General features: G+C 43.9%; 1 protein-coding gene across 1 annotated transcript in view; it reads right to left on the bottom strand.

Annotated features, from left to right (window-relative positions):
- Positions 1-18,748, bottom strand: part of mtr (5-methyltetrahydrofolate-homocysteine methyltransferase) — a gene marked incomplete at its 5' end in the record, with an annotated part of 51,580 nt that overhangs the window by 13,102 nt on the left and 19,730 nt on the right. The window contains 16 exons of the mRNA XM_083635809.1: positions 1,519-1,594; positions 2,509-2,607; positions 4,115-4,196; positions 4,839-4,959; positions 7,487-7,554; positions 10,220-10,320; positions 10,610-10,717; positions 10,976-11,128; positions 12,065-12,154; positions 12,857-12,997; positions 13,730-13,846; positions 14,610-14,789; positions 15,805-15,990; positions 16,793-16,933; positions 17,334-17,446; positions 18,097-18,176. Of these exons, the coding sequence (XP_083491935.1) occupies positions 1,519-1,594; positions 2,509-2,607; positions 4,115-4,196; positions 4,839-4,959; positions 7,487-7,554; positions 10,220-10,320; positions 10,610-10,717; positions 10,976-11,128; positions 12,065-12,154; positions 12,857-12,997; positions 13,730-13,846; positions 14,610-14,789; positions 15,805-15,990; positions 16,793-16,933; positions 17,334-17,446; positions 18,097-18,176 (1,856 nt within the window). The remainder of the gene's footprint in view (positions 1-1,518; positions 1,595-2,508; positions 2,608-4,114; positions 4,197-4,838; positions 4,960-7,486; positions 7,555-10,219; positions 10,321-10,609; positions 10,718-10,975; positions 11,129-12,064; positions 12,155-12,856; positions 12,998-13,729; positions 13,847-14,609; positions 14,790-15,804; positions 15,991-16,792; positions 16,934-17,333; positions 17,447-18,096; positions 18,177-18,748) is intronic.

Genomic DNA, 18,748 nt, shown 5'->3' on the forward strand with positions numbered 1-18,748 from the left:
AGTAAAATGTCAAAGTTGCATGTTGTCATTCTAACCACTAGTTCTGTTTCATTCATTCCCACTATATATTTTCTATAGGGAGATGACAAAGATGCTCAACCCAAAATACAAACCCCCAAACAAAGCCAGTTTAACAGACACTGATCCCTGCTTGGTATGGGATTGAAAAGAGCAATCTGATCTCAGAGCTGAATAAGAATACATAATTATAATAATATCAAAGAAAATTAATGTTAATAAACCCGTTTGTACTCTTTTTTTTCTTCCCTTGCCCAATGAGAATCGATAAGAGAATCGATAAGGAATCGGATCGATAAGCAGAATCGAAAATGGAATCGGAAACGCTAAAATCTTATCAATTCCCATCCCTAATGATGAACGAATTCATTCAACAACCAAGACTTCCCTCCTTCTCCTAGTCCGCTGAGCAGGGAGGATAGGTGGAACGATACACGACCACCCGCATATCAAACAGCTGCAGTCTGCATAACGTTCGTCGGGGAATAGTATAGGCTATAAATGCACATGACTACTTAACGTTAGTAGTTTTTGTAAGGGAATGCACAGAGCTGATTTCGAGAGGGAATAACCTCAGACCAACTCGCCACAGACAGCTATAGCCCTCTGAAGCTTATTATTATATCCGTTAATTGTACCTACTAATGTCAACATCGTTTGAGCATAAAGCCTAACCGTACGGAGCATTCCTCCTGGCGCCCCTGCAGTCATGATTGTATAGGCTACTTTTTTTTACTTTCACTCCTGCACTTTCTTGATACATGAGGTGATTTCCCCTGTAATTTTTTTATGAATGAGCTGACCATTCGCACCTTTTCCGGCTCGCTGCAACGATGCTTTCAAATGGAGGCGGGTTGCCAGGTAACCCGGCGCTGTTACTACCTACCGTCGCGGGACAAAAGGCGTAAAACAATTGTCCACCAAAGCGCGTTCATGACTTTCACATCGGAGGCGCGAATCCTATTTTCCGTGCATTTCAAGGCCGGTGTGAAAGAGCCTAGAGACAGATATCATCTATCCTTACCTGGGTAGTGAGAGGAAGTCTACCTGTAGAGCCCTCTCTCTGGCCTGGGACAGAGACAGATATCATCTATCCTTACCTGGCCTGGGTAGTGAGAGGAAGTCTACCTGTAGAGCCCTCTCTCTGGCCTGGGACAGAGACAGATATCATCTATCCTTACCTGGCCTGGGTAGTGAGAGGAAGTCTATGTGTAGAGCCCTCTCTCTGGCCTGGGACAGAGACAGATATCATCCATCCTTACCTGGCCTGGGTAGTGAGAGGAAGTATACCTGTAGAGCCCTCTCTCTGGCCTGGGACAGAGACAGATATCATCCATCCTTACCTGGGTAGTGAGAGGAAGTCTACCTGTAGAGCCCTCTCTCTGGCCTGGGACAGAGACAGATATCATCCATCCTTACCTGGCCTGGGTAGTGAGAGGAAGTCTATGTGTAGAGCCCTCTCTCTGGCCTGGGACAGAGACAGATATCATCCATCCTTACCTGGCCTGGGTAGTGAGAGGAAGTCTATGTGTAGAGCCTTCTCTCTGGCCTGGGACAGAGACAGATATCGACGATCCTGAAGGAGAAAGGAAAGTGGAGGAAGAGAGCGAGGGACAGGATGACAGAGGCATGGTGGAATGAGAGTAGAGAGACACAGAGGGACGCTTCCATGGTTCAATCTCTTTACTGGTCTTCAGTGAGTTGTAGTGTTGCAGCTCCTCAAAAGCTTCCATATATATTTTTTTTAATCAAGTATTTTTCAGACCGCCCCTCCCCCGTCTCTCCACAATTGTACTTGGCCAATTCTCCATGCTGCGCTGGTCGTTGCTCCTCCTCCTCTGCCGATCTGGGGTGAGTTGCAGACTAGCACATGCTTCCTCAGATACATGTGCAGTCGCCAGCCGCTTCTTTTCACATGACAGTGAGGAGTTCACCGGCAGGACATAGTGCATGGGAGGATCCCGCTATTCCCGCCATTTCACAACCCCCCCAGAACAGGTGCCCCGACCGACCAGAGGAGGGACTACTGGAGTGACCAGGACCCATACCTTTAATCCAGCTCCCTACCCGCAGACATGGCCAATTGTGTCTGTATGGACGCCCGACCAAGCCAGAGGCAACGCAGGGGCTTGAACCTGCGACCCTAGTGTTGGTACAGTAGGCAGGGAATCTACTGCTGCAGTACTGACGCCTCACCTTTTTGGAGCAAAATAGAAATATAGCACTGTGCTTTGCGCACTGTTCTGAGCTGAGTAATTGTGTGCCGTGCCGCCGAACCCCTCCGCCTTATTATATAGTAGTGAGATTATAGCAAATCCTTAACAAGCAGCCATAGTGTCCCTTCTAGCCACACATTGATCAACTCCAATTCCCAGCTCTCCCTCAGTGCCTGATCTCTGGCTGTATTTTAGTGGATTCTTGTCTCCCTGTGGTACAGTATGTAACTAAGAGGCACCTTTCATTCTAGATATCTGTTCCGGTCGTCCATACCTTCAGAGAGTCGTAGTGGTCCTGCCTGATATCCTCATATTCCTCAGTCAGCTCTTCAAAGTAGTCCTCCCTCATCACCTCATCTAGCAACTGGGAGCACTGGTGTAGACAGAATGACAGTAGTAACACAATCATTACATCATATCAACGAAACCTGAGAATACTTATTGCACAAAGCTATTATATGTGAAGACATCTTAATTGTATCTGATCCAAATAAACCAGAAACATCTATCTGAATTTAAACATTTCTTTGGACTTACATGTATGCTATGTACTTAATAAGCTTATACTAAGCTACTAGAGACAATGGATTTCTGTATTTAATTTGAAATGCATTTGCAAAATTACTTTGTCATGATGGGCTGTTTTGTGTAGATTTTAAATTCACTCTGCATTCTGCAACACCACGAAATGGTGGAAAAAGTCAAGGGGGTGGAAAGCTTTGTGAGGGCATTGTACTGTAGATAGTGTTAAGAGTTGTGCTCTGGCTGACTCATCAACAGCTACTGTGGTGTGACTTCAACCCACAGAGAGAGAGAGACACACACACACACACACACACACACTCACACACACTCACACACACACTAATTAGCACCCCACGCTGGGAGGAGGTGACCAGACTTAAATGACTCCCTATAAATAACGTCTGTTCCTACATCTCTCCATCACTCTCTTTCCTCTGCCGTCCATTCCTCCCATTTTGACATACTGTGCTGCTCTGTTAGTTCAACTTCAATAATAAACTAGAGAGACCATCTCGCGATGGGATCACACCAGCCGCAATGCCCGCGAATCAAAACGAATGTGGGCCAGATCACACCAACTCCACCTTCATTTTGATGTCAAAGACACCTTTTGTGACTGCATCTTGTACGGTTTTGACAGTATTGGGTTCGCAAAATCTGTCACAGACAAACATATAAACACCTGGCAAAATAATGGCATCTGTGGTAGTTCCTGCTACAATAGGTGTCTCCAGGACACCCCCCCACCCCCAAACACACACAGTAATAGTGACACCATGGCAGAACGGCTCCCGAAAGTTCTGGAGAGAACCAGACAAGATGGAGGGAAGTTAAACATTGTTCATTTGCATAATACTACCAATTTTGTAATATACAAAGCTGGTTGAAAATCAGCAAAGTGGCCCTTTAAAGATCTATACATTCTACTGGACACATCCATATAGTGTGCCATTCATTGGCCCGCAGTTTTCACACTCAAAAATAAGCAGGCAGTAGCAGACTGACTTGTTCCATGAGTGGGAATCAGAAGATCAAGAACACGACAAGCTCTACATCAGGGATGGACAACCATGTGCCATGGAGGGCCATGTGTATCCAGGTTTTCACTCCAACCAAAGAATACAGAAGCTGATTTCACTGACTGGCACACGTGCAACCAGAGAGGACCAAATCGGTGACATCACCTGGTATCGTCTTGAAATCACCACCTGCATACTCTGGGCCCGCCATGGCAGATAGTTAGTTGTCCATCCCTGCTTTACAGTCAGAACCCAGTGGGTTGATTTGTAGTATTATGTAAACACAGGAAGCAGAGCTCTAGAGAAGGTCCAATGAGGTCTGGTAGGCGTTCTTACCACTACCACACTCCTGGAGGCATCCAGAACGTGGACAACAGGAGAAGTGTAGCGAGGGGCTATCTTCACTGCTGTGTGTGTCCTACACAACAGACACACACACACACACACACACACACACACACACACACACACACACACACACATACATTAATACCTTTATTTGTGTTCATATTTAGACAGGAAATCCTTGAACACAAACAATAATAGATCCACATACAATTGGAAATCTGATGACAAATTTATCTAGACTGGGTCTATGGATAAAGGAAACAGCGCCTCCTCCAAATGTGGCGACTGCCAATTATTGCAGGATCATCATCAACCATGTTTGTTGTGCCCTTTGAATTGATGATTGGAGATCAGCCGAACACACTGTTACTAAAGTCATCGACACATTCCTTGGTGCAGTCCTACTGTAGCCAAGAGGACACTGTAGCCTACTGGGATTACAACTATGAAAGAGTCCATATCCTAGAGAGCACCCTCGGCTTTCATAGTCTGAAAGGTTTTCTACAAAGTAAAACAACAACAAAACATCACTAAATGGCCCGCTAGTTACTACAACCAGGAGTTAGCAGAGCAACCAAATAAAATGGCTAACTACAGTATCTCCTTGCTCACTATCATAGTAACCACAGCACATCAGATTACTTGGTTTAAAGTACCTATGATATAGGTATCATGTCATGTCATGAGGTGTGTGTGTGTGTGTGTGTGTTACTTAGAGGTGGTGGCTCCCCCAATAAGCAGTGGTGTCTTCATTCCCAGTCTCTCCATCTCTTTGGCCACATAGATCATCTCATCCAGAGAGGGGGTAATGAGACCAGACAGACCGATGATATCTACAGGAAAACAACACATGATCATAACCATCTAGTACAGGGGTGGCCAAACTACGGCCCGCGGGCCAACTGCGGCCCGCTGCCCGTTTTTAAGTGGCCCGCCATGAATTTAGAAAAAAAAAAAGTAAAAAAAAAAAAAAAAAATGTTGCTAAAAACGTTTTTACGTTTTTCTGTTTCAAAGTTTAAAACGGAAAACGAAAACGAAAACGAAAACGGGGGAAAAAACGGAAAAACAAAAAGAAAAATTCCCCCCATTTAAAAATGGGTTATACTTGGGCATGGTCTATTTATAAAAAAAAAAAAAAAAAAATACTGAAGTAATGTTTAATACTAATGTTATATTAAATTATCTCTGTCTTAACCTGTTGGCACAGGAAAATAAAATTTGATAACATACAGAAATACCCATTGTAATAGGTGAGCGCATCAATAAACTATGTCATATATTTATTTAGGTAGAAATTCAATTTTTGATGGCACAAGGGTTTTCTGGTCCAATTTTTTTGCCGCGAAAACTGCCGCGCTTAATATTGTTTGGCCCTCGACTCCTTATATTTTTCTGTATGCGGCCCACAACCCAAAAAGTTTGGCCACCCCTGATCTAGTACTACTGCTAATTGCTGCTGCTACTATTGTACCATTGTTGGCAGATCCCGCGAGAGAAACAAAAATCCAGGTCTCTCGTGAGATCTGGGACTCCACTGCTATGTGAGGACTGAGTCTATGTGAGGACTGTCTGCTATGTGAGGACTGTCGACTGACATGACTGGGGAGCTCATGGATGAGTCACAGACGCCCGACAGATATCTAGCAGGCTAAATATCTGGTTGTTAATTCTGACTTAATAGCTGACTTTGAACAGATTCGGGTAGAATGGCCCATATATGTTGTGCTAGCGTATGTGTGTGTATTATAAATAAAGCTGTGAGCAGACCTGTGTGAGACTGCGTTTGTGGCCTGGTCGGGGATTCTCCTTGTAATGCCAAGTTCACACTAGGCGCTCTGAGCCCTTGGCGAGCTGTTTTTGGAGCTCGGAGACAAACCCCCCTGATCAGAGACAAATCATGTTGGCTCCCATCGGACCTCTGTGACTCATCGGTGAGTGCTCGGGGGAGCTCCCTGCTCGCGTCTGTGGACAGTTCACACTTGACAAGCGAGCGCTGATTTGCGAGTGCTGAGCCAATGTGATTAGCCTCTTATCGGGCTTGCCGAGGGCTCGGAGTGCCTAGTGTGAACTTGGCATAAGACGAGCTCTCATTGAGGCCATTTACACCTGGCGTTAACATGCGTTTTCTGTGATCACATTGCAATCAGATTGTGTTTTATCACTTGAAAGTACAGGTGTAAACACCCCCAAAATGCATTGAAGAAGGATTGCAATCTGATCGGCCAAACCACCTCCGGAGGTGGTCAGGGATCCATTGTAAAGTGTACACATTGAACACAAATGTAAATGCAATGTGTCCTCTCAATCTGGATACAGCAACTTTATGCGGATTGAGAGGACAACCATTTCTGCAATCAGATTGCAGAAAACGCATGTTAACGCCAGGTGTAAATGGCCTCATTAATGAGGCGCACTGCTGCCTGCCAATCATATGCAAACATAGCTCAATCTAGTCCTGACCAGAAGACAAATATATCCACAGAAGAGATGATGTGACACAAACGTAATCCAAACTGAATACTGGGACAGGAATACATTTGTGTGAGAAAGTTAGTTATTTCCCCCACTGTACAAGACCTGTTCATCTGGAAGGAACCTTCCTCAGGTTTGTCAGTCTACTGGTTTTAAGGGGCTATGGCTTTGCAACTGTGGTAGCCAGGCTATTAAAAGGCCTGTAGAATTTGGGTCAGGAAGTACCGCTCATTCTGGTTAACCTTGCGAGGCAGCTGGATTAGAAATCCATTTTGCCATGCTGCCAGATATGCAGGAAGTGGTTGAAGATAGATAGACAGATTGTTCATCCAATCACCTGCCAAGTATGTTTTTGAAAGTGCCCGCCCTTTTCCAAGCAATTTCCAAGGACAAGTTCCCAGATGGTTCTGTATAACAAACCATCTGCGCCAGGTTATGTTTGGGCACCTTCACAATCAAATGTATTTGTGAGTCATAGCCACCTGGTTAGTTAGGGGTATCAAAATCCTGTTCTAAAAGCCATAATATAAGATGTCCAAATATCGTATGTGCCGAACATTGTGGAGATTGGATCAAGTTTGTGAGGGAAATAGCATAAAAAAAAAAAAGCTGTCTGATTCAGAAGGTGTAGAACTTTTACCAAAATGATGAATCAAGCTTATATTTTCTGATGTTATCATAGTGTATGTACTATGGGCTTGGACAGTGCTGATGGCTGCTTGCAGCTAATGTACATACTGCATTTTCTTATTTTTGCTTATTTTGTATTCATTCATCACAACATTTTCTTGTCTTCACCCCAAATACTTCTGATAATTGATAACATGAAGATGGGCAGTATTTGGAGGAGTTTCTTGTCAGTATTGTACACAAGATTTTGAAGCTACCTGCTTTGTGTTTAATGGCTTCTCTGAGGATGCAATCGCAGGGAATCATCACACCCAGGTCTATCACTCTGAAAGAGTAGAGACAGGCTCAGTCCTAATGGAAAACACACACACACACACACTACAGATACACACAACTAAACACAACATAAACTTGGCACAGACACGTCGCTGCATGAGCACACATCACTACAGGATGAAAGGAGAAACCCACATACTGTCTGGCTATCACACACATGCAGGGTACAGGGTTAAACTGCATACACATGTTCAATTAAACAATTCCATACTTTTTCCAGACCTTGATTTGTTTTGAAGATTTTGTCTTGTGTGCAATATGATTTACACAGATAGACATATTGCCTCTGCTAACTAGGTCATATCACTGTATAAATGAAGATTGTTCTTCACGGCCACAAATATCAGAATATGTGAGATGATTGGCAGGGTTCCTACACGCTTTGCATTTTAAAATTCCATATTTTTCGGGGCAGACCCTATATTCTTGACTGGATGTGCTTTTGGCGCAGGGTATTTGATATAATGCATGCTGACAGCGGCAGGGTAATAAGAGTATGTCTCTATCTGAACATTATTGTATTCTTCACATCAACAAAAACTGTGGACTCAAAGCTAAAATACAAAGCTAGAATTATGTGTGTATCTGACCTGAACCGCAACATTTTCCATACTTTCCCAGACATTTTATTCTTCAAATTCCCAAACTATTCAAGCCCTGGAAATTATTTCAATGTTTCACTGATGTATAATGTTGAGACTTGGCTGTAGACAGGCCTTTCAACAAGACAATGACCCAGAGCATCAATTAAATCAAAATCAACAGAAATGCTTGCGGGAACAGACAAGGGCAAATTCGGCCCAGGACCACGTGGGTCGTGTAGCAACCGCGGAGGCAGGCTTACCTGGGATGTTTCTAGATGCGGTACTGGCACGAATGGAGTGATGCCAAATTGTGGCAATTGTTATTCCATTCAATTTGTGGTACTTCTTGTATAGTGTCATTAAGAAAGCAAAGATCTAACAGGGTGAGATAAAGGAAACATCCCCCCAATATTCAAGTATAATACTGTGTGTGTGTGTGTGTGTGTGTGTGTGTGTGTGTGTGTGTGTGTGTGTGTGTGTGTGTGTGTGTGTGTGTGTGCGTGTGCGTGTGCGTGTGCGTGTGCGTGTCATCTTTTGGATCAGCCCAAAAAAATCTAATGCAAAATCATGTTTTTCCAAAATTAGTGCTATAATATAACCAGCAGGAGGCCATTGATGTGTGATGTGATGTTGGTGATTTTTGTAGTCTGTGTTGCACTTTGTAGACTGTCCCTAAGCACTCTACATAGAGACCAATGTTATAGGATGAATCAGCGTGACAACACAACAACAACAAATCCATCAGAAATGCGGAAGCCCACAGCAGTTAACTAGTATGAGTTGTGCCAAACAAACGTTAATATCTCAAAAACTATACATGACATCACTTATATCCAAGACATTCTGAGTGAGAGCAGAAGTAGCTTGATGTATAATAATATATTCATGTCATGGTAAAGTTGTGTGAACTGTCGCAGTTTTTAAAACGCAACCCGCACAGCCGGGGCTAGAGTGAGCACTCAAGGCTGGCTCCATAGGGTCCCAATGCCGTTTTCCCCCAGTGACGCAGTTTGTTTACCAAAATGCTGCTCCCTCATATTTGTCCAGCTTGGAGGATGGGTCGTTTAGGTGAAGTTTAGGTTGTAGCTCGTTGTCTACCTTACTAAGGTGGGAAAGAGGCGTCGTTTGTGCATTACAAACGCTTCGCTTATGAGCTATTGATCCGGGAAGTGCGAATCTGTCAATCTATTTCCAACTTGACCAAAGTCGAGCAGAGCTGTGCAATTTTCAAAGGGAAGGCAGACGAGACTGGCAGTATCACGCCGTAAGCTGCATAAACATCACAATCTTGTTGTGATCTATTTCAATGATGACAAACATGCCCAGTTTCCCCACTGAAAATGCCCAAAGTCAGAGCCACTTACTTGAGGGGAAAGGACAGTTTTAATCAGTCGCTCGCTCTTTTTTCCTCCCCTTCTAAAGTAACACACTTCTTCACTGCAACTGCATCGATGTAGGTAATGTTAATTGTTAATTGTAAAAAGGGAGAGCGGCAGTTAAACTGTATCACTGATGGTTAAACGTGCAATTAATCTGCGGTTCACATGCGTGCCGAACCGTGGAGGCTGGTATAGCCGTGTTGCAGCCTGTGTGTGTGTCTAGGTGCGCTCGTTGTAATTCAGGCAGCGTCCAAAGTGGGCGGGGTGATCATTTAAGCAGCGTGATTCAAACACCACCCCGGCATCTGACAAAACGACACCGAAATAAGCGTCCTTTCTGTCCCTGACTGACTGAATGCATGACTCACCCCAAACAGCCTTCTCTTGACCAGGTGCTGTGCACGTGGTAAAAATCAATGTTTCGCAATGGCCATCTCAGTCTCCGGACTTGAACCCAATTGATGACTCTCCACGGATGAGTGGTCCAAGAACGGCCATGAGTCAAATCACTCTTAGGGAGCGGGGCACTGACATTTCTCACAGTGTAATCAACTCGTCTGGCTTTCACAGATAGCTCCCAGTGGCCACAAGTAGAAGTACTTGTACTGGTCGACTCTCAGTGTGGTTGAACTGGGCAGAGCGTATGAAAAAGAGCACGGTGCTCAGCAAGAATTAAGCAGTACCAGTTTACCTGAAGTTGTTGCAGCCCAGCACTACACCTACAATGTTCTTGCCAATATCATGGACATCTCCCTTCACTGTGGCCAGGATGATGGTGCCCTGATAGGGATCCTGGAGACAAAAGGAGTGAACAAAAGGCTAACGATGGGAACTCGGCATTTTAACTGACATCTGACTTGAGAGCCAATATTCTCTGTGGGTCCAAGTATTACAGGTATGTAATCTATAATCCACGACAGGCCATGATATATTGAAATTAGGTTACAGCACCACCCCTCCTGGCCAACAACCACCGCCCCATATCAATTGTCAACCTGTATGAAACACTATGAGTGATTCTATATAGTGTGGACACCTTCAGCAAGCACACTAAATGAGTTAATGTGTAGTTCAGACTAACCAGCTCTTCAGTTTCCCCGGAAGCTGCCATCATCTCCTTCCTCTCCTTCTCCATGAAGGGAATCAGATAGCCCACCGCCTTCTTCATCACACGAGCGGACTTGATCACCTACACACACACACACACACACACACACACCACATCACATCACACATCATTGTATCGCCCCTAGGGTTGAATTATTTGGAGGTAAGATTGGGCCACCCTGTTTGATTGATGTGATTTCTGAGATGTGCAGTGCAAAAACCCCACAATAATGAATGCTTAGCACCAAAGAGAATTTCACACATAACCACTGATGTCATATAATACATATCGATATTTAGTGCAATCCCTTCCCATTAGCTAGAAGGAGTGGTGTTGTACCTGTGGCAGGAACATCTTCCCAGCTCCAAACAGATCTCCCACCATCTTCATGCCGTTCATCAGCGGACCCTCGATGATGCGGAGAGGCCGAGGATACCGGTCGGCCTGGGACCGACACTCCTCTGTGTCCTCCACCACATACTTCTCTATGCCCTGATACACACACACACACACACACACACACACACACACACACACACACACACACACACACACACACACACACACAGACACCAACGAGAATAGTATTGTGCAGAACAGAAGAATGAAGAAATATGGACAAATGAAAGAAGGTAGGCAGTTCATATTAACCCCACTTGCTCTATCCAAGGGGCAACCCTTGATTCTGAAAAATTAAGCCAATGCATGAGTAACTTAAAGCTGCATTCTTTCTTATGGCCTGCAGAGATGGGCGACTCCACTGGCTGCAATGGGAAGTCCTATATTGTATGGAAGTCGATGAAAAAATTACCCTACTTCTCACTTGATTTATTACCTCAGACAGTAAACACTTTCCTAATGAGTTTCTCTCAATCAATAGTTCCAAGTCTTCTTCAATACAGCATGATGTTTACTTTATAATTTATGGTCCCATGTAAGAGTAAAATAGACGATAAAGCAGACTATGTTTTGGGGGGGTGATTGACAGGTAGTAATCACCAGCTCGCCAATCATGGAGCAATAGCAGGCAGCGCTATGGGAAAACCCCTGGTCTCACGCTAGCTGTTTCTGGCTCCAAATAAACAAGATGGCGGCGGTCAAAATGCCAAACTCGAGGCTTCAAAACAGTAGTCCACAAACCAATGTGTAATTTCAATGTGTAATGTAGTTTTATTTGAGTTAAAATGGATTTTTCTAAAATTGGTATCGAAAAAAGTATCGTTCAAGAACCGGTTTCGAAGTCAAGGTATCGTATCGGTATCGATATCAAAAATCTTTGAGCGATACCAAGCCCTAGTTACATCCCTATTTTTAGACGGCCTATGGTCATATCTCATGACTATTTGTTGACCCAATTTCCCCAAAGGGAAGATTCAATTCTCATGGAATCTAATCAGTAGCAACATTTCTCGAGTTGAGTGTTCTTACCTTGATGAGAGCGTACTCCAACCTTTCCTCCACACATCGTTCTCTCCACTCATCCGTCTGAACCACCTTCTTCCCTCCTTTTGCATTGTTCTGTTTCAACAGTAGAGGAGAGGAGTCAATGTCCTCTAGAGCAGTGACTCCCCAAAGTATGGGCCGTGAAGTTCTGCAGGTGCGCCGCGAGATGCATACCTGCCGAAAACTCCCGGTTTTCATGGGAGTCAAATGGCTGTAGCAGGCGGAGTTTTAAAGCCAGAGTGAAGTATCATATGAAACTAGAAGACCTAATAGTGGACATAGCTCAACAACATATCATAACAATCGTTCATTTTGTGATAAAAGCACAAAATATTGCAGATGTGTTGATAGATATATTGGGAACAAAACTGGATATTGGGACATCACAAACTTGCACCCTGGTGGCCAAGAGACGACAGCTGACGAGGAGAAACTGAAACTAAAACTCACCTTCATAATCGAAGAGGGAACTTGTACCTTTTTCTCTAGTTTAGAGCCAGGAGTCAATAAAAATAGTCTTTGTTGTGAAGCAATTTAGTGAAGGCCAGAGATGGCAACAGGAAGTTGTAATGCAGCCATTTTTCAATTCTGAAGCTGTTACCATGACAATGTGAAAAGGGCCTATACTATACCCTAATGATATCTAGTGGTAATTTTGAAAAAGTAATGTTTTCGGCAGTGAATGTTGCTTTCTCCTAGAGCGGGTCTGTCAAGTACTTTACAGTAGGTGTGTGTGTGTGTGTGTGTGTGTGTGTGTGTGTGTGTGTGTGTGTGTACCTGTGCGTAGGCCAGTAGTTTCTCGGTAGCATCAGCATCTCTGTTCCAGATCAGGTCCTCACACAGTAACAGCAGCTCTTTATCGATGCCATCGTACACCGGCAGGTTCCCCGCATTCACTATTCCCATGTCCATTCCACCCTGGGACAGGGAGAGGAGAGAGAGCTAATGAGCGTGTATGTGTTATGTTATCATACCAGAGATGGGGACTTGTCCTTGAGTCACACTTAAGTCAGACACACAGTGTTTTGAGACTTGACTTGAGACTCATCCTCAAAAGACTTGAGACTTGATTCCGACTCGAAATTTGGGACTCATAAACAATCTTTCTTTTTTTGTGCATTAACATTCTGTTATACTATTATTGAAAAATAGGTTACAGTTAATATTGCATGCCTAAATAATGTTAGCAATATTTACCATCAGTAACTAGCCTGATATCAAACGGAGGCGGACAAACCCTTAGACTCATTTCCACCTTCTAGTCTGAGATTGCACTCTGTTGAACAAATTTCTATTAGGGGAAGCCCCCAGGTGAATTCCATTTCCCCTAACCAATCACCAGAGACCTGAAATTTAAATTAGTTACTCCAGTCGGGAGAACATAAAAGAAAACATCTCCTCTTTGAATAAATGCCTTCCAAGCAGTGTGGCATTCGGATTTCAAAGTAATAATTGTAGTAAGTAATCAATTTTAAACAGCCCCAATAGCAGGCGGTGGCCGCAGCCATTGTTGTTGTTAACGTTACTCCTCGGCACATTCACTATGGGCACAGTTGACAACTGATTGGTGATTCGCTGGTAAAACCGGAGATATGCATATGACCATGCCAGACCAGAAGCAGCCAAACAACTCCGTGGAGTAGAGTGTACCTTGATGGCGTGGTATAAAAATGCTCCATGCATGGCTTCTCTGATCACCTCCATGCCTCTGAAGGAGAAGGACAGGTTGGATAGACCTCCACTCACCCTGGCTCCTGGTAACGTCTCCTACACGCACGCACGCGCGCGAGACACACACACACACACACACACACACACACACACACACACAAACACACACACACACACACACACACACACACACACACACACACACACACACACACACACACATAGTGTGTGAGTACATGCAAGACTGGCTCTCCCTGTGGATCAACCTGCCAGAGGAACTTAGGCTGCTAATTCAATCATCTTTTAAATCACTTCTTAAAACACACTTTTAGAGACGGTGTAGGATAATTTTTTAATTAATTTAATTAACTTTGAATTGAATATCTTTAATTACAAACTCATGTCACCAGTTGATTGGCATGGAGATTGGACTTGCTTCTTATTGGTCAGAGGCTTCTCATTGTACACTCCATCCTTCCAATCACCCCCATGCCCCCTATTACACCCCCTAAACCCACACACCGATTCTCCAACAGGTCATTTTGTGAATACAAATTAATAGAATCTGATGTTAATCTGATCTCTTCAGATTGCAGTAATTTACACTGGCAATTTGGAGTCTAAGATCTCAACTGTCCACTCAATTTTTCATTTTTCTACAGTGGCTTTTAAGAAGACTACTAAACTGTGTAAAAAGTGGTACACAGACCTGTTCATGATCGGAATTTGCAAGCTTGGACATCCATTACCAATTTCTTATAAAAGGCCTCAGTCTATATATATAGTGGCAAACCTACATATTGGCATAAACCTAGCTGACGGTGTATGCAGTGTGTGTGTGTGTGTGTGTGCGTGTTACCTTGATAACTTTTGTGGCCCTGATGAATTGGATGGCGTAGTCACTGTGTTCCTCCATGCCTGTACCGATGGTGAGGATGTTGGGGTCGAAGATGATGTCATTGGGGTCAAATCCCACCTTGTTGACCAGCAGCTTGTAAGCTCGAGTACAGATCTGGACTTTACGCTCTGCATCTGTGGCCTGGAGGGGAAAGACCACGGCAAACCGCTCAGAGTGTGTGTGTGTGTGTGTGTGTGTGAGTGTGTGTGTGTGTGTGTCTGTGCAGGGCTCAACAATATGGCTTGCCCGGGGCAAGTAAAATGCCACGTTGGGCTAGTAAATCAAGCAACTCACTTTCCAGATTACGCAAGTGGTAAAACATTGAATAATAATGCTCTTAGGCCGTGTGTACATATAGTGTCTTTAACTGGCAGTTAAACGTTGGCAATATGCTGGGGAGCGCTGATCCCAGCCCACTTCCAAGTAGCAGATTGACAGAAAAAAGGAGCACTCGACAGCAGCGCATTTCTGAAAAGTCCAGATATTTTCATCTGGAAACAAACGCTGGGTGCAGATGCACAAAAAAGGCGGAGTGCTCTGAAAAAAGACGCACTTTCTAGACGGACGCAGACACTCGCATACGCTCTCTCCTCATACGCTCTCTCCTCATACGCTCTCTCCTCATTGGAAACAACTGAAGAGAGACGCTGGAGCTCAGCAAAATAGGCTATATGGACACACGGCCTTATATGGCGCTTTCATTACATGAATGTGCTTTATAGGCTATATGAGAGCTAATTCTACTAATGGCCACCAAGTGAAGCTATTAATTTCTTTACCAGTAGGAGACTCTGCACACCATATCTACTGTGGATCAAAGAGTTCAAGTCCCCTGAAGCCCATGTTGAGAGAAACACCTGTAACTTCTGGCTAAACGTGTTTCAACAGGCTACTGGAGGCACATCACGACAAGAGTAGGCATAATAATGTGTCAACTCCACTGTAAGAGAGAGTACTGAAGTCGTAGGTTGTAGTACTATGTTGCGGTAGATGATGACAGAATTTTTAATTTTGGGTGAACTGTTCCTTTAACCTTGAGCCTGTGTGTGTGTGTGTGTGTGTGTGTGTGTGTGTGTGTGTGTGTGTGTGTGTGTGTGTGTGTGTGTGTGTGTGTGTGTGTGTGTGTGTGTGTTGTGTTGCGTGTTGGCCAGCTGACCTGCCCCTCCTCGTCGAAGGCCATGACCACCACAGCAGCACCGTAGCGCCTCACAGTGGCAGCTCTGGTCAGGAACTCCTCCTCTCCTTCCTTCAGACTGATGCTGTTCACTATACACTTCCCCTGACAGCACTTCAACCCTGCCTCAATCACTGAGAAGTTTGACGAGTCAATACACAAAGGAACCTGGGGAGGAGAAAATAAAAAATTTAAATTAATTTAAGGTGATGGCCAATGCTATGGACAGCTATGAATAGTGTGGCTAAAACTTGCGGGGGTGGGGGGGGGGGCACACTTGCAGGGAAGTTTGCCTTCCCTCACAATAGCTTTGGATTTCCTCACAATAGTTTTGCAGCTCAGTTTGCAGATATATAAATCCGATACATGAAACAAAGCAGCATTTGCCTACCATTTTCACACCACTCTCACTCACCACCTAGACGGTTTGGTAATATAGCTCCTTCTAATCGAGAAGATGTCAAGTTACAAATGGAACTTGCGTGGTCAGCCCTTGCCTGGTATTTTGCTTGTGGCAGAACCAAGGAAGAGGCGGAGGCAGAAAAATAAGGAGAATGCACTCAATGTGTGGTGTGATACAGCGACAGCTTCAAGGGACTTTCCCCAAAGCCATGTCATGAAATGATTTGTGTATTGGAATCATCAGATGAGATGAAGTTGAAAAATTAGGAGAATGTTTTGTGTGTGGCCTCTCTTCTCCTGCACTGCTTCGCTTCACAGCTGACCAGCCAATCAGAGTAATTTCCCTTAGCGAAGGCCCAACGCAGATTCAACATGTCGAATCGGCCAAAAAACAGCCTGCTATGGGATTGGTGTGTCTGGGGTTTAAGATGCATGCCATGACCAACCTGACATCCAAACTTTATCACATATCATTCCCTTCTCTCATCTGTCTTTCCTGTCTCTCTCCACTATAGCAAAAATGGCCAAACTTAAATGCAAATAAAATAAAATAGGCTTAATCTCCTACCCGTGCTATGTCCGGCTCAGTGCCAATGAAGTTACAGAATCGGGCCATGGCTGGTGGCCCCTCCAGCATCCCCTCATCCATGTTTATGTCCAGTACCTGGGCTCCCATCTCCACCTGGGCTTTAGCTATACTCAGTGCCTCCTGGAGAGGAAAGAAGAAGGGAAATGTTAAATTAAGTGTTATGTAACCTCCCATCTCCACCCCGGACCTTTCTGTGTGGAGTTTGCATGTTCTCCCTGTATTTGCGTGGGTTTCCTCCGGGTGCTCCGGTTTCCTCCCACAGTCGGAAGACATGCTGTGTTTGTGTAATATTGTAATGTATATAATCTAGTAAAATGTGTAGTATGTATATGATGTACTGTATGTAACCTATGATGTGTGTAGACATATGATGTACTGTAGTATACTGATGATGCTATGTAAAGCCCTTTGAGACATGCTTGTGTGATAAGGGGCTATAAACATAGCTGAACTCCCAGGATTTTGCTGCAATTTGTGAGGAAAAAGTCAAACAAAACAAAAAACAGAAACTCTATCTCACCTCATAGTTTCCTGCCATGATCAGCTTAGCAAACTTGCGTGACCCAGCCACATTGCAGCGCTCGCCAATGTTCACAAAGTTGGTGTAGGGGCCGATCCTGAACGGCTCCAAACCTAGAGACCAGGGAGACATCTTACATCCTAAGCACCATTCATCTCCAAACCTAGAGACCAGGGAGACATCTTACATTCTCAGCACATTCATCTCCAAACCTAGAGACCAGGGAGACATCTTACATCCTCAGCACATTCATCTCCAAACCTAGAGACCAGGGAGACATCTTACATCCTCAGCACATTCATCTCCAAAGCTAGAGACCAGGGAGACATCTTACATCCTCAGCACATTCATCTCCAAACCTAGAGACCAGGGAGAAATCTTACATCCTCAGCACCAATCATCTCCAAACCTAGAGACCAGGGAGACATCGTACATCCTAAGCACATTCATCTCCAAACCTAGAGACCAGGGAGACATCTTACATCCTAAGCACCAATCATCTCCAAACCTAGAGACCAGGGAGACATCTTACATCCTAAGGACCATTCAACAAACAACAACCGGTAAAATCAAAGGATTTTTTTTTAATACAACCAACAGATGTGCCTGGAGTAGTCCTGGAGCTTGAGTTGTATAGTTTTAGGTAGAGCCAACATCTTTTTTTTTCTTCATTATTATTATTTTTCTACTTACTGCCTGTTTACAGCCCAATAGTTAAATACAAAATAATTATTAGTGGTAACAATAATAAAGGTTTTGATACCTGTGAGCAGCATGTAGTCTTGATAAATGTCAGCAGGGGGCACTCTTGGCTTGCAGTGTTTGACTGCTTTAGATATGGCTCTGAGTTGAGTGAAGGGGGGAGGGAGGAATATTTTGTTAAAGTGTGTACAAGAACGACAGTGAGAGACTAAAATATGGTAAATAGGTTCTGATAGTATGAGTGAGCTTACTGAACATTTACATTTTAAAGTCGAGCTGAATCCAAAAATGACTTTTCTTTTCTTTTCTTTTAGCTCAAATACCTGGGTATGCAGTGCACCTATTTAATGATGTATGCAAAAAAAAACACAAAAAACTAATTCCTTTAGTTTTTCACATCAAAAGTTCATTTTTCAAGATTTCATTGATAACACTAATCTACAGTTGGCTGACGTCACGTAGTACTATCAAATTTCTACCCCATTTCAACCAATCATATCACGACATGCAGCTGTCAATCAAATCTTCATTTCAGGATAATTTTCTCTTCCAAATGAAGTAGAAAATGGCGCCTAGTGCCTGTCATCTGGCAGAATTCCTATCCCATAAACAAACTACTAACTTGGCCAATTGCATGAAACATGAACAGAAAACAAAAACTATAATCTCTAAGAATGCAAAGAAATGTAACTGGCTCGTTAAAACGCGCATTC

This window comes from Poromitra crassiceps, assembly GCF_964638095.1.
Source record: "Poromitra crassiceps genome assembly, chromosome: 4".
Taxonomy (NCBI): Eukaryota; Metazoa; Chordata; class Actinopteri; order Beryciformes; family Melamphaidae; genus Poromitra; species Poromitra crassiceps.